The sequence below is a fragment of the Bufo gargarizans genome, chromosome 6 (genome assembly GCF_014858855.1).
Source record: "Bufo gargarizans isolate SCDJY-AF-19 chromosome 6, ASM1485885v1, whole genome shotgun sequence".
Taxonomy (NCBI): Eukaryota; Metazoa; Chordata; class Amphibia; order Anura; family Bufonidae; genus Bufo; species Bufo gargarizans.
In genome coordinates, this window is record NC_058085.1 from 251,280,661 (window position 1) to 251,303,101 (window position 22,441).

At 44.5% G+C, this 22,441-nt stretch overlaps 1 protein-coding gene across 1 annotated transcript in view; it reads right to left on the bottom strand.

Annotated features, from left to right (window-relative positions):
* Positions 1 to 22,441, bottom strand: part of P2RX3 (purinergic receptor P2X 3) — an 87,602-nt gene that overhangs the window by 26,256 nt on the left and 38,905 nt on the right. The window contains 3 exon segments of the mRNA XM_044299620.1: positions 6,392 to 6,485; positions 9,717 to 9,751; positions 9,753 to 9,854. Coding sequence (XP_044155555.1) covers positions 6,392 to 6,485; positions 9,717 to 9,751; positions 9,753 to 9,854 — 231 coding nt within the window.

The window sequence follows — 22,441 nt, forward strand, 5'->3', positions numbered from 1 at the left end:
CTGTTTAACCAGATTGTTGGGGCTAAAGTTTTTTCCAAATTAGATCTAAGAGGGGCATACAACCTGGTCAGGGTCAGAGAAGGAGACGAATGGAAGACGGCCTTCAATACCCCTGAGGGCCATTTTGAGAATTTGGTTATGCCTTTTGGTTTGATGAATGCTCCAGCCGTTTTTCAGCATTTCGTGAACAGCATTTTTTTATCATTTAATGGGGAAATTTGTATTAGTGTATTTGGATGACATTTTGATTTTTTCTCCTGATTTCAAAACTCATAAGGAACACTTACGTCAGGTCTTGCTCATCCTGCGGGAGAATAAATTATACGCGAAACTGGAAAAATGTGTGTTTGCGGTTCCAGAAATTCAATTTCTGGGGTTTCTTCTCTCCGCTTCTGGTTTTCGCATGGACCCCGAGAAGGTCTGCGCTGTGCTTGAGTGGGAACTTCCTGAGAATCAGAAGGCGCTGATGCGTTTTTTGGGCTTTGCCAATTATTACAGGAAGTTTATTTTTAATTATTCCTCTGTTGTTAAACCACTCACTGATATGACCAGAAAGGGGGTAGATTTTTCTTCCTGGTCGGTAGAGGCGCGTAAGGCCTTTTCTAATATCAAGGAGAGTTTTGCTTCCACTCCCATCTTGGTACAACTTGATATTTCTCTACCCTTCATAGTTGAGGTTGATGCTTCTGAGGTGGGTGTGGGTGCGGTCTTGTCTCAGGGTTCCTCTCCTGCCAAATGGCGACCGTGTGCCTTTTTCTCGAAGAAACTCTCCTCCGCAGAGAGGAATTACGATGTGGGGGATAGGGAGTTGTTGGCCATCAAGTTGGCTTTTGAGGAATGGCGCCATTGGCTAGAGGGAGCCAGACACCCTATTACTGTGTTTACTGACCATAAAAATCTAGCCTACTTGGAGTCAGCCAAGCGTCTGAACCCGAGACAGGCCAGATGGTCTTTGTTCTTTTCAGGGTTTAATTTTGTTGTCACGTTCCGCCCTGGGGTTAAGAATGTAAAGGCAGATACCCTGTCACGTTGTTTTCCGGGAGGTGGGAATTTTGAAGACCCGGGTCCCATTTTGGCTGAAGGTGTGGTGGTCTCTGCTCTTTATCCTGAATTGGAGGCAGACGTGCAGGTAGCCCAGTCAGAGGCTCCTGATCTTTGTCCTCCTGGGAGGTTGTTTGTGCCTCTCGCTTTAAGACACAAGATTTTTAAGGAACACCACGATACGGTCCTTGCTGGGCACCCGGGGGGAAGAGCCACAGTGGATCTCATCACTCGGAGATTCTGGTGGCCGGCACTTCGTAAGTCGGTTGAGGGTTTTGTGGCAGCCTGCGAGACCTGCGCTCGTGCCAAAGTCCCTCATTCACAGCCATCAGGTCCTCTCTTTCCCTTACCCATTCCTTCCCGTCCTTGGACACATCTGTCCATGGACTTCATAACGGACCTGCCTCGTTTCTCGGGGAAGACTGTGATTCTGGTTGTGGTGGACCGTTTTATCAAAATGGTGCATTTCATCCCTTTTCCTGGCTTCCCCAATGCTAAGACGCTGGTGCAGGCATTTATTGATCACATTGTAAAATTGCATGGTATTCCTTCAGACATAGTCTCTGATAGGGGCACGCAGTTTGTTTCCAGATTCTGGAAGGCTTTCTGTTCTCGCTTGGGGGTTCGGTTGTCATTCTCTTCTGCTTTCCACCCGCAGTCGAATGGCCAGACAGAGCGCGTAAATCAGAATCTGGAGACATATCTGCGCTGTTTTGTGGCGGAGAATCAGGAGGATTGGTGTTCTTTTTTGTCCCTTGCTGAGTTTGCTTTAAATAACCGTCGTCAGGAGTCCTCTGATAAGTCACCATTTTTTGGTGCATATGGGTTTCATCCGCAGTTTGGGACATTCTCAGGAGAGGGGTCTTCTGGTTTACCTGATGAGGACAGATTCTCCTCGTCTTTGTCATCTATTTGGCAAAAGATTCAGGATAATCTAAAGAGCATGAGTGAGAGATATAAGCGTGTGGCGGATAAGAGACGTGTGCCTGGTCCGGACCTGAATGTTTGTGATCTGGTGTGGTTGTCTACTAAGAATATCAAATTGAAGGTTTCCTCCTGGAAGTTGGGTCCTAAGTTTATTGGGCCTTACAAAATCTTGTCTGTCATCAATCCGTTGCCTACCGTCTTGATCTTCCTCAGACTTGGAAGATCCATAATGTTTTTCATAAGTCCTTATTAAAACCCTATGTCCAACCCATTGTACCCTCGTCTTTGCCTCCTCCTCCGATTATGGTTGATGGTAATCTTGAATTTCAGGTCTCTAGGATTGTGGATTCTCGTGTTGTCCGCGGTTCTCTCCAGTACCTTGTTCATTGGGAGGGTTATGGTCCTGAGGAGAGGATGTGGGTCCCAGTGACGGACATTAAGGGCACTCGTCTCATCAGGGCTTTCCATAGGTCCCATCCTGAGAAGGTGGGCTCTGAGTGTCCGGAGTCCACTTGTAGAAGGGGTACTGTCACCACCAGACATCTGAGAAGCTCTGACAGATGCCTTTCAGAACCTCCTCCTTAAGCTTCCTTTGTTTTGCTTTCAGTTCCTCATCTCGTTAGCCTCTCTCAGCTGTCATGTAGTGGGACTGATTGCATCCCTTTAAATTCCTCCCCATAGTGCATCAGTGTGCGGTTTATATTTCTTCCTGGAGTGTGTGTGCATGCTGATCCTACTTCCTAGTCTTCTACAAGATAAGTGTTGTGCATTCATTTGTGTTTTTCTGTTTGCTGGATCCCAGGTGACCCTGACTCCCTCTGTATCTAGTGTAGGGAGCCGGTGGTCGTGTCCCCTCACTATTATAGGGTGTTCAGGTGTTATACAGTCGAGGTACGAGGATATGCGATCATCTACCATTGGGATTATCGCATAGGCTGAGCAGTAAGGGAGAGAGCCAGGTCTGATGCAGGGGTCTCCCTTTTGTTCCTTAGTTTTGGATCCAGTGAGTCGTATATTCATTTTGTGTTGTCTTGTTTCCTGTACACCTTCCGTGACAGTTACCGGGATGCTGGACAGCCGGTACAGAGTCCCCACCAATCCTACAGGAAGGCCAGGAGGAGGAGGTAAGCGATCCCTCCTCTCCCAAGCTGATCCGCAACAAGGTCCTGGGGTAGGATTCCCTGACCCCATCCCAGCGGAAGAGCTGGCATCTGGGCAGAGCGCAGTTGGCCTCTGCCCTCCTCTATCCTCTTCTCCAATTCAACAGGTCCAGTATTGGTTTGTGGTTGGACTGCCAGACTAACTCAGGTACTGACCGTGAGGTCAGGTATCTGGTTAGTCTTCCCTGGGAGGGGGAGATGTGTGGCGAAACCAACCTCGCCACTGGGTTTTGGAGGGGCCTGGCTACTAGCCTCTTGCCCCAGGATTATGGCCCATACTATCTTTGAAGGAGAAGAAAGACCGGCCGCACAGCTTAAATCTATGGAAATGTTTTGGACAGGAAAGCCATGCTTGCGGCCGGTCAAATGTCACTTTCATGGAATTCGGGAACCCCTGCTCGGATCTGGGTGATTTTTAGATATGTTGTTGACCCAGATCAGAGCTATCCATTGATGTATACATTATGGGGATATGTGGGGTTTTGGGGTGTTTTCTGTGTTTTGGGGAAAAATGTGTGTTTTCTGTCTGTGAGTGATTAAGTTAGCCCATTACGTTTGGTAATTGTATTTTGTTGATTGCGTTACAGACAGAGGGAAGGGGATTTTGTGTACAATTGCTGGGAAGGTTTTAATACTGTAAATGCATGTGACTGGCTGTTTTTACAAAACCCTGTGGGTGGTAACCTTGTTGGAAGATGTGTATAAATCAATGCTTGTGTGTTCAAATAAAGAGAGTTCCTGTTTTACCCTTTACCAAGTTGAGGCTGGTGTTTGGGTAACTGATCGACACTGGGGGATTGCTATACGCTGAAGATTTGCTATACTCCCCTGACATAACTTGTAAATGCTGTTCCTGCTCTCTGGTTTTAGGAGAGGTTCACCCACTGGAGCCTGGAGCCTTGTCGTAGGTCCAGGGTGGGTAGGAGACGATGAGACCTCAACCAAGCTTCGGCGGTTCGTGGGGTCTGCAGTGCGTACAGTGTCAAGTGGAGTGCTTGGAGTCCTCGGAAAGCACTAGGAGCATCTATCGACGGAAGTACCCGGTCGGGGTGCCAGGAGATCCGTTACACATGCCACGTTTCTGAGGTGACAGAAAACGCGGGTGCGGGGCAGGGAAAGGGGTGGGCCGGCCGGCCCGTTTCAGTTATAATTTCCCATGCCTGTTGGCAAGGGATCTGGTGTAGATTTAAGCTAGTCGCACAGCCAGGACCTAAAGTGTTGTAGAGGCTGGCCTCTCTACATAACTTTGGTGCATCAAGCGCCAGCACAGGGTTATTAAGACTGGCGTCTAAAACGCTGGTCTTAATAAATGACCCCATAAGTTCTTTAGGTCTGACAAGTTTTTTGATTGAGATCCTCCACCGTTTTTTTTTTGTAGCAGGCTTTTGCACCTGCTCCATTTTATCTATATCTTTTTGTAGGTGGGGTCTCCAAAACTGGACAAAGTATTCCAGATGTGGTCTCATTAGCGCTCTATACAGCGGGATCACAATCTCTTTCTTCCTACTATTTATACCTCTAGTAATACAGCAAAGCATCCTACTTGCCTTCCTGGCTGCCTGCCAACACCGCACACTCATTTTGAAGCTGATATCGGGATCCCTAGATCTATTTCTTCTGAAGACTGGGGGTGGATGTCATCTGGATCCATGGACCCATTGACCTTTTAAACTTTAAAGAGGACCTTGCATCGGGTTCTGACATTACCATGAATAAATATAAATAGCTGGCAGGGTAGGGCATACTGATGACATGTGATATCGCTCTTTTTATTTTCTATGTGCTGCTCCATTCCCCTGCTGTGCCCTCTGTTCTGGTTTCCGGCAAGGTATGTAAATCCATACCATCTGTACAGGGAGGAGGAGACGGCTGTGTTTCTCAAAGGGCGTCTCCTTCTCCCTGGCTGTGACGTTCTCCGCTGTGACTGGGAAGCTCACAGCTAGGGAGAAATACAGCCGTCTCTTCCTCCCTGTACAGATGGTATGGATTTACATACCAGGTGGGAAACCAGGCAGTTTCTTCTTCTTGTGATGCTTTAGCAGTATCAATAATATGATTGGCCTCTTTCTGTTTAGTTTTATACAGTTCTCTCTCAGCTACACTTTCTTTTCTCTTACTATGTTATTTACTTCTCTAATAAACCATAGTGGTCTCTTCCTCATTTTACTCTTGTTAATCTGCTGATGTTTTCCACCCTTTAAATTCGCCTTTTAAATACTCCCCCGTTTCCTTAAAATTAGTTCTTGAAAAGTCTAGCTCTTTCATAGTAGTGTAAGATTGTTCCCAGTTCGATTTTTATATAAATCTATAGGTGGTCACTGGAATCCAAATGTTCTTCCACCTTAACCTCAGATACCAAATCCCCATTTGTGAAGTCTAAATCTAGAATGTTTTCTCCTCTGGCTGGCATCAGTTTTGATAAATCTCCCCATGAGGTTCTGAGTCACGGACATTTAGCTTCCTAGGTGGGAAGAATGCTATCAAGTGGCGAGAGTTGCAGAGAGCCAAGAGTAATGTTCACCTGTTACATCATACTATGAGGAATAGCACCTTTATTATTAACTACAATAAAGTGTATTATGCTGGAAAGGACCGTATTTGGAATGGAGAACTGAGTGCAATATTGAGGAGCACAGTCACATTATAATACGATTTATGGAAGAGACTGCTTTAATTGCTCTGCAGCAGATTAATTGATCTATTCCTACATATGTTGATTTAAACATGTACAATTTCTTTATTTTATCCTTTTCTTAATCATGGGACTGTTCAATAGCAAAATGATTTTTTTAATTAAATTTTTTTTTTTGCTTTGTATCCCAATGTACAGAGGGAGAAGGCTTAGATGCTGCAGTCACTTTTGAACTGTGGCATCTAAGGGGATTAACACCTGTGAGTCCTGTCACCCGCAATTGCTGGTGTTGCAGTAGGGTGTCAGCTGTGCATCACCTGAGCTGGTGCCATCAATGTGCCGTAAATGTACTAAATGGAGTGCACACATGCTAGCCCCCATGCCAGGAACTCCAATATTTGTGTGACATTTTCAAAAAGCCACACATCTTAAATCTGGTTTACACGTCATTACCATGGCTAACCACGCCCATTGTAAAAAGTGTTAAAAATCACATAAAGTCACACAATTTTGCACAAAATGGCTTGCATCCAAATTTACAACTCCTGATAACTGATGAAAATAAAATAATAACTCCCCTCCTATAATTTTCTCTCACATATAGAAGACTTTTTTTTTCCTTTGAGCTTACATTGCCATAAACAAGGACATCAATTCTTATGCCAAAGGCCTTGATCAAGGTCCGGAACTCTGAGCCATCGGAACGAATGTAGTATCGTGCAAACCTGAAATAAACATAAGACATATCACAAAGTTATAACTTCTTCCTGGCAGTCCTTGAACGCTACATGGCTTAGTTTCTTATTAGCCATCATCTTTAACCCCTTAAGGAACAGCCATTTTTGCACTCAAGGACTAGACAAATTGTTTAATTTTTCCATCTTGACATATCAGATAATATAACCTTTACTTTCAATATGTACTGTTATGGGGTTCAAACATCAACGTTTAATTATGAATTTAATTTAGTACGGTTCAAGCAATGTAAAAAACATACCTCTTTTAGGAGACATTTGAAGCTTCTTTAGGAGCAAAATATGTAACAGGGCCCCTACCTACCATGTGCTAGTGCTGTCTTTCCTTTTTGTAGAGTGCTCTTTGGGGCCCTCAGCTGCCAGGTAAAGAAATGACTGGTACCTCTGCACCCACTGTAGCTATGGCTCCGATTGCGCATTGTTTGTTTTCCCTTCATTTTTACCTTATTCTTTTCTGACTATATATAATTTTGCATGAGCTGAACTCAAAGATCTGAAACATTTTCTACATACACAAAAGACCCATTACTCTCAAATATTGTTCGCAAATCTGTCTAAATCTGTGTTAGTGAGCTCTTCTCCTTTGCCGAGATAATCCATCCCACCTCACAGGTGTGGCATATCAAGGTGCTGATTAGACAGCATGAATATTGCACAGGTGTGCCTTAGACTGCCCACAATAAAAGACCACTCTGAAATGTGCAGTTTGATCACTCAGCACAATACCACAGATGTTGCAACATTTGAGGGAGCGTGCAATTGGCATGCTGACTGCAGGAATGTCTACCAGAGCTGTTGTCCATGAAATGAATGTTGATTTCTCTACCATAAGTCGTCTCCAAAGGCATTTCAGAGAATTTGGCAGTACATCCTACCGGCCTCACAACCGCAGACCACGTGTAACCACACCAGCCCAGGACCGCCACATCCAGCATGTTCACCTCCATGATCGTCTGAGACCAGCCACCCGGACAGCTTCTGCACTGTCAGGGAAGCTTATCTGCATGCTCGTCGTCCTCATCGGGGTCTGGACCTGACTGCAGTTTATCATCGCAATCGACTTGAGTGGGCAAATGTTCATATTTGATGGCGTCTGGCACGTTGGAGAGGCGTTCTGTTCACGGATAAGTCCTGGTTTTCACTGTTCAGGGCAGATGGCAGACAGCGTGTGTGGCGTTGTGTGGGTGAGCGGTTTGGTGGATGTGTGTGTGGATCAAGTGGCCCATGGTGGCATATGTTATGGACAATGAACACAGGTGCATTTTATTGATGGCATTTTGAATGCACAGAGATACCGTGACAAGATCCTGAGGCCTATTATTGTGCCATTCATCCACGGCCATCACCTTATGTTGCAGCATGATAATCCATGTCCCATATTGCAAAGATCTGTACACAATTCCTGGAAGCTGAAAACATCCCCGTTGTTGCATGGCCAGCATACTCAACGGACATGTCACCCATTTAGCATGTTTGGGATGCTCTGGATCGGCGTATACGACAGCATGTTCCAGTTCCTGACAATATTCTGCAACTTCGCACAGCTATTGAAGAGGAGTGGGGTGCACTGCATGAGGCAAATGGTGGCCATACCAGATACTGACTGGTTTTCTGCCCCCCTCCCCCCCAGTAAGGCAAAACTGTGCACATTTCAGAGTGGCTTTTTAAATTGTGGTCAGTCTAAGGCACACCTGTGCAATATTCATGCTGTCTAATCAGCACCTTGATATGCCACACCTGTGAGGTGGTATGGATTATCTCGGCAAAGGAGAAGTGCTCACTAACACAGATTTAGACAGATTTGTGAACAGTATTTGAGAGTAATGGGTCTTGTGTATATGTAGAAAATGTTTAAGATCTTTGAGTTCAGCTCATGCAAAATGGGAGCAAAACCGAAAGTGTTGCATTTATATTTTTGCTCAGTGTGTGTATATATATATATATATATATATATATATGTATTATAGTTATTTTATATTAATTTTTTAAAATAAAATATGTGTGCTCTGTGCATTCTTACTCCTCCTGCTTCTTCTGCCAGACCCTCTATTTTCTTCTTTATGGACAGGACAAGGTTCCTACATAGTGATCACACTTCAATCAATAAGGAAGTAAGAGGCTGGCAGAGGAAGCGTGCTCCAGAATGAAGAAAGATAACATTATTAAGCAAAATGTATCATTACATTCAGCTCGGCTAGGCCTTGTTCTTGGTTTAACAGTGAATTTCCTAATAATACAGGGTGGGCCATTTATATGGATACACCTTAATAAAAATGGGAATGGTTGGTGATATTAACTTCCTGTTTGTGGCACATTAGTATATGTGAGGGGGGAAACTTTTCAAGATGGGTGGTGACCATGGCGGCCATTTTGAAGTCGGACATTTTTAATCCAACTTTTGTTTTTTCAATAGGAAGAGGGTCATGTGACACATCAAACTTATTGGGAATTTCACAAGAAAAACAATGGTGTGCTTGGTTTTAACGCAACTTTAATCTTTGATGAGTTATTTACAAGTTTCTGACCACTTATAAAATGTGTTCAATGTGCTGCCCATTGTGTTGGATTGTCAATGCAACCTTCTTCTCCCACTCTTCACACACTGATAGCAACACCAGTTGAATGGCCCCCAAGGTCTCCCGATCTGACCCCCTTAGACTTTTATCTTTGGGGTCATCTGAAGGCAATTGTCTATGCTGTGAAGATACGATATGTGCAGCACCTGAAACTATGGATACTGGAAGCCTGTGCTAGCATTTCTCCTGCGGTGTTGCTATCAGTGTGTGAAGAATGGGAGAAAAGGGTTGCATTGACAGTCCAGCACAATGGGCAGCACATTGAACACATTTTATAAGTGGTCAGAAACTTGTAAATAACTCATGAAATAATAGTTACATTAAAACCAAGCAAACCATTGTTTTTCTTGTGAAATTCCCAATAAGTTTGATGTGTCACATGACCCTCTTCCTATTGAAAAAACAAAAGTTGGATTCAAAATGGCTGACTTCAAAATGGCCGCCATGGTCACCACCCATCTTAAAAAGTTTCCCCCCTCACATATACTAATGTGCCACAAACAGGAAGTTAATATTACCAACCATTCCCATTTTATTAAGGTGTATCCATATAAATGGCCCACCCTGTAGATGCTCTTTAACATACAAAGGTCAATTTCTACAGATGGAGAAAAAATGCAAATACCTGAAGTTATATCCTGGAGAAACATTGTTCTTTTCCTGAAACACTGTCGAGTCTGGTAAAGCTGTAACGAGGAATGCAAAGATCCCAAGATTGGTCAAGATCACAGAGCCAACCAATCTTAATACTCAGTACTCCTCCCTGCAACACAATACAACCACACATTGCATAACATAGCATAGCTAACTTTTCAACAAATTGCATTTATCAATAGTACAGTGTGTGTACATGAAGGGATAACACTATTTCTTTATATGATTCATATCTGACATTTTTAGCCGTTTTTCCCTGTGCATGCTGAATGTTACTGTACATTACAGAGAAGTAATGACCTGTAAGGATGTGAATAAAGCACTTTAGCTGATATATTTAGCTGCCGCAGTCTTTTTGGTGTCTCTCCTGGAGTTCTATATCACTCTGCTCCTGCTCACTCTTCCCCCACCCCTCTCCATATGCTTGTATTGACATGTGCAATATGATACTTCAGTGGAGTGATCTGTTCTGGATGGTTTTAAGAAATTTTTCAAAGTGGGAGGTAAACAGCTGATAACATGAGAACTAGACATTTCTCACTGATAAGACATGTTACAAAGTTTCTTGTATTATTTATTTATACAAAGTTATATGAAAAGTTAGTGACCATTTAACAATATCAGGCACAAATAAACAATATCGGTCACTAATAAATTTGTCTGAATTTGTATGTGCAGCTGTGTAATGCAGGATAGGACAGGTTCTGCAAGGTTGCTGTACCCATGGGAATTTAGGGGGTTGCTATATGATGAGAAAAAATTGTTGGTGCCACCTGGCCACCTGGACATTATGTGTGGGTGATTGTACATACTGTATGTACAGTACAGACCAAAAGTTTGGACACACCTTCTCATTCAAAGAGTTTTCTTTATTTTCATGACTATGAAGTTGATTCACACTGAAGGCATCACAACTATTAATTAACACATGTGGAATTATATACATAACAAAAATGTGTGAAACAACTGAAAATATGTCATATTCTAGGTTCTTCAAAGTAGCCACCTTTTGCTTTGATTACTGCTTTGCACACTCTTGGCATTCTCTTGTTGAGCTTCAAGAGGTAGTCACCTGAAATGGTTTTCACTTCACAGGTGTGCCCTGTCAGGTTTAATAAGTGGGATTTCTTGCCTTATAAATGGGTTGGGACCATCAGTTGCCTTGTGGAGAAGTCAGGTGGATACACAGCTGATAGTCCTACTGAATAGACTGTTAGAATTTGTATTACGGCAAGAAAAAAGCAGCTAAGTAAAGAAAAAAAACGAGTGGCCATCATTACTTTAAGAAATGAAGGTCAGTCAGTCCGAAAAATTGGGAAAACTTTGAAAGTGACCCCAAGTGCAGTCACAAAAACCATCAAGCGCTACAAAGAAACTGGCTCACATGCGGACCGCCCCAGGAAAGGAGGACCAAGAGTCACCTCTGCTGCGGAGGATAAGTTCATCCGAGTCACCAGCCTCAGAAATCGCAGGTTAACAGCAGCTCACATTAGAGACCAGGTCAATGCCACACAGAGTTCTAGCAGCAGACACATCTCTAGAACAACTGTTAAGAGGAGACTGTGTGAATCAGGCCTTCATGGTAGAATATCTGCTAGGAAACCACTGCTAAGGACAGGCAATAAGCAGAGGAGACTTGTTTGGGCTAAATAACACAAGGAATGGACATTAGACCAGTGGAAATCTGTGCTTTGGTCTGATGAGTCCAAATTTGAGATCTTTGGTTCCAACTCACCGTGTCTTTGTGCAACGCAGAAAAGGTGAACGGATGGACTCTATATGCCTGGTTCCCACTGTGAAGCATGGAGGAGGAGGTGTGATGGTGTGGGGGTGCTTTGCTGGTGACACTGTTGGGGATTTATTCAAAATTGAAGGCATACTGAACCAGCATGGCTACCACAGCATCTTGCAGCGGCATGCTATTCCATCCGGTTTGCGTTTAGTTGGACCATCATTTATTTTTCAACAGGACAATGACCCCAAACACACCTCCAGGCTGTGTAAGGGCTAAATGTGTCTACTTAGAACCTAGAATATGACATATTTTTAGTTGTTTCACACTTTTTTGCTATGTATATAATTCCACATGTGTTAATTCATAGTTTTGATGCCTTCAGTGTGAATCTACAATTTTCATAGTCATGAAAATAAAGGAAACTCTTTGAATGAGAAGGTGTGTCCAAACTTTTGGTCTGTACTGTATGAACAAATTTATTGAAGTGTTTATATATTCTGAGTACATATTGTACATATATGACTGTATGTAGTGAGTCTGCATGTGTGTATAATAAGTGGGCAGCTTTCGATCTGTCTTGCATTTAGACCTTTTTCTATGCCTAAAATAGGCGTAGAAAATGACGAATGAGATGGGCCTGCTGGCCCGTCCACTTGCACAATTTGAGAACTTGTGTAAACAGGGAGAAATCTCAGATAGTGGCGCAACCAACCATCTGCGCCTGAAATACGCCTAATTTAGCCGCATTTCAGTATAATAAATGACCCCCATAGCAACTTGCATTCATTGCAGTCTATGGGAGAGGATATCAGATAATCACATATTCAAGTCCCCAAAGTGATAAAAAAAAAATCATACACACTCCAAAATGGTATCAATAAAAACTGTCCTGCAAACAATGAGCTCCACAGAGCTCTGTAGACATACAGTTGAAACCAGAAGTTTACATACACTACATAAAAAGACACATATGCATGTTTTTCTCAATATTTAACATGAAATTAGAATAAACCTTTCCTGTTTTTGTTCAATTAGGATTACCATAATTATTATTGTTTGCCAAATGCCAGAATATTGATAGAGAAAGAGAAAGTTTTAAGGCATTTTTATTACTTTATGCAAAGTCAAAAGTTTACATACATTTCCTTAATATTTGGTACCATTGCCCTTAAACTGTATGACTTGGATCAAACGTTTTGGATATCCTTCCACAAGCTTCTCACAATAGTTGGTCGGAATTTGGGCCCATTCCTCCTGACAAAACTGGTTTTAACTGAGCCATGTTTGTTGGTCGCCTTACCCAAACCTGCCTTTTCAGCATTGCCCATACATTTTCAATAGGATTGAGATCAGGGCTTTGTGATGGCCACTCCAAAACATTGACTTTGTTATCCTTAAGCCACTTTGTAACCAGTTTGGCAGTATGCTTCGGGTCATTGTCCATTTGGAAGACCCATTTCCGCCCAAGCTTTAACTTCCTGGCTGATGTCTTGAGATGTTGCTTCAGTATTTCCACATAATCTTCTTTCCTCATGATGCCATCTATTTTGTGAAGTGCACCAGTCCCTCCTGCAGTAAAACAACCCCACAACATGATGCTGCCATCCCCGTGTTTCACAGTTGGGATGGTGTTCTTAGGCTTCCAAGCTTCTCCCTTTTTCCACCAAACGTAACGATGGTCATTATGGCCAAAAAGTTAAATTTTAGTTTCGTCAGACCACAGGACATGTCTCCAAAAATGTAGGTCTTTGTTCTTGTGTGCATTTGCAAACATTAATCTGTTTTTTTATGTTTCTTTTGGAGTAATGGCTTCTTCCTGGCAGAGTGGCCTTTCAGCCCATGTTGGTACAGTACTCGTTTTACTGTGGATATTGACACAATCTTACCAGCTTCCGCCATCATCTTTATAAGGTCTTTTGCTTTTGTTCTTGGGTTGATATGCACATGTCGTACCAAAGCACATTCTTCTCTGGGACACAGAACCTGTCTCCTTCCTGAGCGGTATGATGGCTGGACATTCCCATCTTGTTTGTACTTGCATATAATTGTTTGTACAGATGAATGAGGCACCTTCAGGTATCTTGAAATTGCATCCAAGGTTGAGCCAGACTTGTTCAAGTCCACAATTCTCTTCCTGATATCTTGGCTGATTTCTTTAGACTTTCCCATGATGCTACACAAAGAAGCAGTGTGTTTCAGGTGTGCATTTAAATACATCCACAGGTGTGTCTCTAATTAACTCAGATGTTGGCAACAACCCTAACAGAAGCTTCCAAACACATGACATCATCATATGGGCAGTCCAGAATTGTTTAAAGGCATATTACTATGTATGTAAACTTTTGACATTGCAGAAAGTAATAAAAATACCTTAAAACATTCTCTCTCTCATTATTCTGGCATTTGGCAAATAATAATAATTATGGTAATCCTAATTGACCAAAAACAGGAAGGTTTATTCTGATTTCATGTCAGATATTGAGAAAAACATGCATATGTGTCTTTTTATATAGTGTATGTAAACTTCTGGTTTCAACTGTAAATATGAAAATGTAATGGGGTCAGGATATGGTGATGCAAAGGAAAAATAAATTTTTATTACAACACAAGAAAAACTATAAACATGTGGTATCACTGTAATCATGCTGACTGAGAGAATGAAGGTAACAGGTCAGTTTTACCGCAAAGGGAACGCCATAAAAAAGGAAACCCATAAAATGATGGTGGAATAGCTTTTTTTTCTTTCCACCCCATTTGAAAATGTCACTGTCGAGTCTGGAAGGGGTTAAGCTAGGTATTCTGATTGTGAAATCTATGGTGAGATCTTTGTTTTTAATTTTATTTTACAAAATTACAGTATGTGTCGCCCTATAAGACACACCGGCCTATAAGACTTAGGTTTTTTAGAGGAGGACAATAAAAAAAATATATTTTTAATTAGATCTCAGATCAGGCCAGCAGTCAGACCCCCAATGTTAATCAGACCTCATCTGCCAGCCCCATTAAGATCCCCAATGTTAATAGGCCCCTTAATAAGACCTCAATTCAGGCCCCCAATGTTAATAAGACCCCAGTTAGACCTCAGATCAGCCCCCATGCCTCAGATCAGCCCCCATGCCATTTATGAGCCCCCATTAGCCCCCATGCCAGTTATGAGCCCTGGTGCCATTTATGACCCCCCATGCTATTAATGAGCCCCCATTATGAGCCCCCACTGCCAATTATTATGCCTCCAGTGCCATTTATAATTCCCCCAGTGCCATTTATTATGCACCCAGTATGAGCCCTAGTGCCACAGAGCAAATAAAATATAAAAAATACTTACCTCTCCTGCTCCAGGACGCCGCCGCTCCTCACCTTCCGTGCTCGGTCTTCCTCCTCTTCAATCTACTGTGCTGTGAACCAGCAATCACAGCGTGACGTCACAGCGCTCCCTCACACTGTGCGCAGCCTTCACAGCAGACAGCCGAGGACCAGGAAGCGGTGAGTACAGAGCCTTCATCGCTTCCCGGTCCTCTGGTACTAATGAGCGCTTCCAAATTGAAAGTGCTTCATTGATATTCACCCCATAAGTTGCAGGGGCATTCCCCCCCCCCCCCCCCCAATGCGTCTTAAGGGCAAAAAATACGGTACATTATGTGGTAATAATACAATTATTACCACTCCATCCATTTTTTTTTCTCTCTCTCTCCCCCCATTCTGGGAGTAAATTATTGAGATATCAGCATGTTTTTGTATGCAACACTACTGAACAAATTTTGGGGTACAGCCATGCAGGGTGAAATCAGCAGTGGAAATCTGCACCACAGGTCAAATGCTGCTGTGGATTTCATACACAGCATGTGGATATAACTTGTTTAAAGAGGACCTCTCCTGACATGCCTGTTTTAGTAAACGCTTGCGTTCTCCATGTACTAACAATTCTGGAATATCTATTCTTATGACTTTATGTTGTGCCATTCCTTTATTATTCCTACTAAAAGTGCAGTGCATAATTGTCACGGACGGTGTACAGGAAACAAGACAAAGCAACATGCACATATGACTCACTGGATCCAAAGCTAAGGAACCAAGGGGAGACCCCTGCACAAGACCTAGCACTTTCCCTGGCTGATCAGCCTATGTAAAGATCCCAGAGGTGGATGGTTGCATATCCACGTACCTCGACAATATATAACCCCTGAACACCCTACAATAGTGAGGGCACACGACCACCGGCTCCCTACACCAGACACGGAGGGAGTCAGGGTCACCTGGGATCCAGCAAACAGAAAATAACAGATGAAAGTACAGCACTTAACTTTAGTAGCAGACTGGGAAATGGGATCAGCATGCACACACACTCCAGGAAGAAATATAAGCCGCCCAGTAATGCATCATGGGGAGGAATTTAAAGGGAAGCAATCAGTCCAACTACATGACAGCTGAGAGAGGCTAACGAGATGAGGAACTGAACAGCACAACAAAGAAAACTCAAGGAGGAGGTTCTGAAAGGCTTCTGTCAGAGCTTCTCAGCTGTCTGGTTGTGACAGTACCCCTCCCTCTACGAGTGGACTCCAGACACTCAGAGCCCACCTTCTCAGGATGGGACCTATGGAAAGCCCTGATGAGACGAGAGGCCTTAATGTCCGTCACTGGGACCCACATCCTCTCCTCAGGACCATAACCCTCCCAATGAACAAGGTACTGAAGAGAACCGCGGACAACACGAGAATCCACAATCCTAGAGACCTGAAATTCAAGATTCCCATCAACCATAATCGGAGGAGGAGGCAAAGGCGAGGGTACAATGGGTTGAACATAAGGTTTCAATAAGGACTTATGAAAAACATTATGGATCTTCCAAGTCTGAGGAAGATCAAGACGGTAGGCAACAGGATTGATGGCAGACAGGATTTTGTAAGGCCCAATAAACCTAGGACCCAACTTCCAGGAGGGAACCTTCAATTTAATATTCTTGGTAGACAACCACACCAGATCACCAACATTCAGGTCCGGACCAAGCACACGTCTCTTATCTGCCACACGCTTATATCTCTCACTCATGCTCTTTAGATTATCCTGAATCTTTTGCCAAATAGATGACAAAGACGAGGAGAATCTGTCCTCATCAGGTAAACCAGAAGACCCCTCTCCCGAGAAAGTCCCAAACTGCGGATGAAACCCATATGCACCAAAAAATGGTGACTTATCAGAGGACTCCTGACAACGGTTATTTAAAGCAAACTCAGCAAGGGACAAAAAAGAACACCAATCCTCTTGATTCTCCGCCACAAAACAGCGCAGATATGTCTCCAGATTCTGATTGACGCGCTCTGTCTGGCCATTCGACTGCGGGTGGAAAGCAGAAGAGAATGACAACTGAACCTCCAAGCGAAAACAGAAAGCCTTCCAGAATCTGGAAACAAACTGCGTGCCCCTATCAGAGACTATGTCTGAAGGAAAACCGTGCAATTTGACAATGTGATCAATAAATGCCTGCGCCAGCGTCTTAGCATTGGGCAAACCAGGAAAAGGGATGAAATGCACCATTTTGCTAAAACGGTCCACCACCACCAGAATCACCGTCTTCCCCGAGGAACGAGGCAGGTCCGTTATGAAGTCCATGGACAGATGTGTCTAAGGACGGGAAGGAATGGGTAAGGGAAGGAGAGGACCTGATGGCCGTGAATGAGGGACTTTGGCACGAGCGCAAGTCTCGCAGGCTGCCACAAAACCCTCAACCGACTTACGAAGCGCAGGCCACCAGAATCTCTGAGCGATGAGATCCAGTGTGGCTCCTGCCCCCGGGTGCCCAGCAAGGACCGTATCGTGGTGTTCCTTAAAAATCTTGTATCTTAAAGCGAGAGGCACAAACAACCTCCCAGGAGGACAAAGATCAGGAGCCTCTGACTGGGCTGCCTGCACCTCTGCCTCCAATTCAGAAAAAAGAGCAGAGACCACCACACCTTCAGCCAAAATGGGAACCGGGTCTTCAAAATTCCCGCCTCCCGGAAAACAACGTGACAGGGCATCTGCCTTCACATTCTTAACTCCAGGGCGGAACGTGACAACAAAATTAAATCTTGAAAAGAACAAAGACCATCTGGCCTGTCTCGGGTTCAGACGCTTGGCTGACTCCAAGTAGGCCAGATTTTTATGGTCAGTAAACACGGTAATAGGGTGTCTGGCTCCCTCCAGCCAATGGCGCCATTCCTCAAAAGCTAATTTGATGGCCAACAATTCCCTATCTCCCACATCGTAATTTCTCTCTGCGGAGGAGAGTTTTTTCGAGAAAAAGGCACACGGTCGCCATTTGGCAGGAGAGGAACCCTGAGACAAGACCGCACCCACACCCACCTCAGAAGCATCAACCTCAACTATGAAGGGTAAAAAAATATCAGGTTGCACCAAGATGGGAGCGGAAGTAAAACTCTCCTTGATATTAGAAAAAGCCTTACGCGCCTCTACCGACCAAGAAGAAAAATCTACCCCCTTTCTGGTCATATCAGTGAGTGGTTTAACAATAGAGGAATAATTCAAAATAAACTTCCTGTAATAATTGGCAAAGCCCAAAAAACGCATCAGCGCCTTCTAAATCTCAGGAAGCTCCCACTCAAGCACAGCGCGGACCTTCTCGGGGTCCATGCGAAAACCAGAAGCGGAGAGAAGAAACCCCAGAAATTTAATTTCTGGAACCGCAAACACACATTTTTCCAGTTTCGCATATAATTTATTCTCCCGCAGAATGAGCAAGACCTGACGTAAATGTTCCTTATGAGTTTTGAAATCAGGAGAAAAAATCAAAATGTCATCCAAATACACTAATACAAATTTTCCCATCAAATGATAAAAAATGCTGTTCACGAAATGCTGAAAAACGGCTGGGGCATTCATCAAACCAAAAGGCATAACCAAATTTTCAAAATGGCCCTCAGGGGTATTGAAGGCCGTCTTCCATTCGTCCCCTTTTCTGACCTTGACCAGGTTGTATGCCCCTCTTAGATCTAATTTGGAAAAGACTTTAGCCCCAACAACCTGGTTAAACAGGGTCACGAATAGTGATACTGTTCAGCTCCCTGAAATCCAGACAAGGTCTTAAAGAACCATCTTTTTTCTAAACAAAGAAAAAACCAGTGGCAACAGGTGACTTCGAGGGTCGTATGTGTCCTTTTCTCAAACTCTCAGAGATATAAGCACGCATAGCGATCCTCTTAGGTTGGGAAAGATTGTATGAACGAGATTTAGACAGCTTGGCGCCTGGGATGAGATTAATATGGCAATCGTACTCCCTGTGCGGGGGCAAATCCTGAACTCCACTCTCAGAGAAGACATCCGAAAATTCAGAGAGAAAAAGATGGTACAGTCTTAGTAGCAACCTCAGAAACAGATGTCGTGAGGCAATTCTCTCTGCAAAAGTCACTCCAACCATTTATTTGCCTCGCTTGCCAATCAATGGTGGGATTATGTTTAGTGAGCCAGGGTAGCCCCAACACTAGAGGAGTAGGCAAACCGCTAAGGACGAAACATGACACATCCTCAACATGAGCATCACTCACAATTAAACGGATATTGTGAACTATGCCCTTTAATGATTTCTGAGAAAGTGGAGCGGAATCAATAGCAAAAACGGGAATATCCTTTCCCAAAGTGCACACCTGGAAACCATGAGTTATTGCAAATTGACTATCAATGAGATTGACCGCTGCTCCACTATCCACAAAAATCTCACAAAAAATGATCTTGCTCTCTAGCGCCACCCTAGCAGGCAGGACAAAACGGGAACTACAAGCAAACGGAAAACCTTCAATTTTCGCCTCAACCCTGCCAATAGTAACAGACGGAACATTTTTAAAAGATTTTTTCCTCTTTGTTTCTTTATTACTCCCAGAAAACTGCCTGAATCTCCTAGAGGGACAAACATTTGCCAAATTATTTATACCTCCACAACAAAAACAAACCCTCCCATGCGAGCTGAATCTTCTATTGTCAGAAGCAATCAACCCCAGCTGCATGGGCTACTGCTCAGAAGGGGCTGACAGCGACTGAGACCCCTGCGCACAGAATGGGACCGCTGCACTGTCCTGGGACTGAGTATGACAGGAAGGAGAGATCTATCCCCTCTCTCTCTAAGACGCCTGTCAATACGAATGGCCTGAGACATAGCAGAGTCCAAGGAAATAGGCCTTTCATGAAAGGCAAATGCATCTTTCAATCCCTCTGAAAGACCATGGCAAAATTGACTTCGGAGTGCAGCATCATTCCAACCAGTATCAGCTGCCCATCTCCGAAATTCTGAGCAGTATATCTCTGCGGATTGTTTACCCTGGCATAATAGACGTAGTCTAGACTCAGCCAGAGCAATACGATCCGGATCATATATCTGACCCAGGGCTAAAAAGAATTCATCCACTGAACGGAGAGGCCGTGCCCCCTCCGGCAGCAAAAAGGCCCAGGACTGAGCGTTACCCCTGAGCAGCGATATAATGATCCCCACCCTCCGTTCCTCATCACCAGAGGAATGGGGAAGAAGGCGAAAATGGAGTTTGCAAGCCTCTCTAAAACGCACAAAATTCTCACTACCCCCGGAAAACGTATCCGGGAGCGAGATCTTAGGCTCAGAACAAACTCCATGAACGCCAGCTGAACCGGTCACTTGAAGCTGAGAAAAAGTCCTGCGGAGATCAGCTACCTCCAATGAAAGACCCTGAAGGCGTTCAGCCAAAAGTGAAACCGGATCCACGCTTGAGACGGTTTTGGCGGCTTATAATGTCACGGACGGTGTACAGGAAACAAGACAAAGCAACATGCATATATGACTCACTGGATCCAAAGCTAAGGAACCAAGGGGAGACCCCTGCACAAGACCTAGCACTTTCCCTGGCTGCTCAGCCTATGCAAAGATCCCAGAGGTGGATGGTTGCATATCCATGTACCTCGACTATATAACCCCTGAACACCCTACAATAGTGAGGGGACACGACCACCGGCTCCCTACACCAGACACGGAGGGAGTCAGGCAGGGGCGTACCTAGAGCATTTGGCACCCGGGGCGAACCCTTTGTTTGGCACCCCCCCCGACCCCCCCCCCCCCCAAGAAAGTTAAGAAAACATGCACAAACTTTTTTCAATGTTTTCAATAATATTTTTACAAATTTTCGGATCCGCAAAACACATGTGGACATCTGAATGGAGCCTTACAGGGGGGTGATAAATGACAGAGGGGTGATCACCCATATAGACTCCCTGATCACCTCCGTCATTGATCACCCCCCTGTAAGGCTCCATTCAGACGTCCGCATGTGTTTTGCGGATCTGATCCATGTATCAGTAGATCCGTAAAAATCATACGGACGTCTGAATGGAGCCTTACAGGGGGGTGATCAATGACGGAGGTGATCAGGGAGTCTATTTGGGTGATCACCCGCCTGTAAGGCTCCATTCAGACGTCCGTATGATTTTTACGGATACATGGATACATGGATCGGATCCGCAAAACACATACGGACGTCTGAATGGAGCCTTACAGGGGGGTGATCAATGACAGGGGGTGATCAGGGAGTGTATATGGGTGATCACCCCTCTGTCATTGATCACCCCCCTGTAAGGCTCCATTCAGACATCCGCATGTGTTTTGCGGATCCGATCCATGTATCAGTGGATCCGTAAAAATCATACGGACCTCTGAATGGAGCCTTACAGGGGGGTGATCAATGACAGGGGGGTGATCAATGACAGGGGGGTGATCAGGGAGTCTATATGGGGACCACCAGACAAAAGGGACCACCAGAGGACCAGGTAGCAGGTATATTAGACGCTGTTATCAAAACAGCGTCTAATATACCTGTTAGGGGTTAAAAAAATCACATCTCCAGCCTGCCAGCGAGCGATCACCGCTGGCAGGCTGGAGATCCACTCGCTTACCTTCCGTTGTAATTAAGGGGGGGTGTTATTAAGGGAGGGGGTGTAATTAAGGGGAGAAGAGAGGGTGTAATTAAGGGGGGGGTGCAGGATTTGTTCATTTTATTGATGGGGATTTGGATTTTTTTTCTTTTTGGTGCAGATGGAAAGTGATTTTTTTTAAGGGGGTGCAGGCTGCACCCCCTTAAAAAAAATCACTTTCCATCTGCACCAAAAAGAAAAAAAATCCAAATCCCCATCAATAAAATGAACAAATCCTGCACCCCCCCCCCTTAATTACACCCTCTCGTCTCCCCTTAATAACAAACCCCCCCCCCCTTAATTACACCCCCTCCCTCCCCACCTTAATTACACGGTACACCCCGACCCCCCCCCCTTAATTACACAATTATTTACTTAACTTTAATTGTGTGTGTCTCACATTTATTTTGATGATGCCCCCTCGCCGTCCGGCCGTCCGACCGCTGCGCAGGTATAATAGATGGATCATGGATGGGATCCTTCTGATCCGTGAAGGCGGCGGCGCGGCGTCAGCGTCGTGACGTCATCACGTCATGTTGCCCGCCGCAATAATCCTTCTTCCACCGGACCGAAGCCGGCGCCTGGCGCCGAGTCGCGTCGCACGGTCGCCGCAGTGGATGGAGCCGGGGACGGGTGACTCCGGCTTCAGCACCCCCCTTGTGAGTGGCACCCGGGGCGGCCCGCCCCCCCCCCCCCTGGTACGCCACTGGAGTCAGGGTCACCTGGGATCCAGCAAACAGAAAATAACAGATGAAAGTACAGCACTTAACTTTAGTAGCAGACTGGGAAATGGGATCAGCATGTACATACACTCCAGGAAGAAATATAAGCCGCCCAGTAATGCATCATGGGGAGGAATTTAAAGGGAAGCAATCAGTCCAACTACATGACAGCTGAGAGAGGCTAACGAGATGAGGAACTGAACAGCACAACAAAGAAAGCTCAAGGAGGAGGTTCTGAAAGGCTTCTGTCAGAGCATCCCAGCTGTCTGGTTGTGACAATAATAAAGGTCCATCTGGGTATTATCAGTTGGTGGGGTG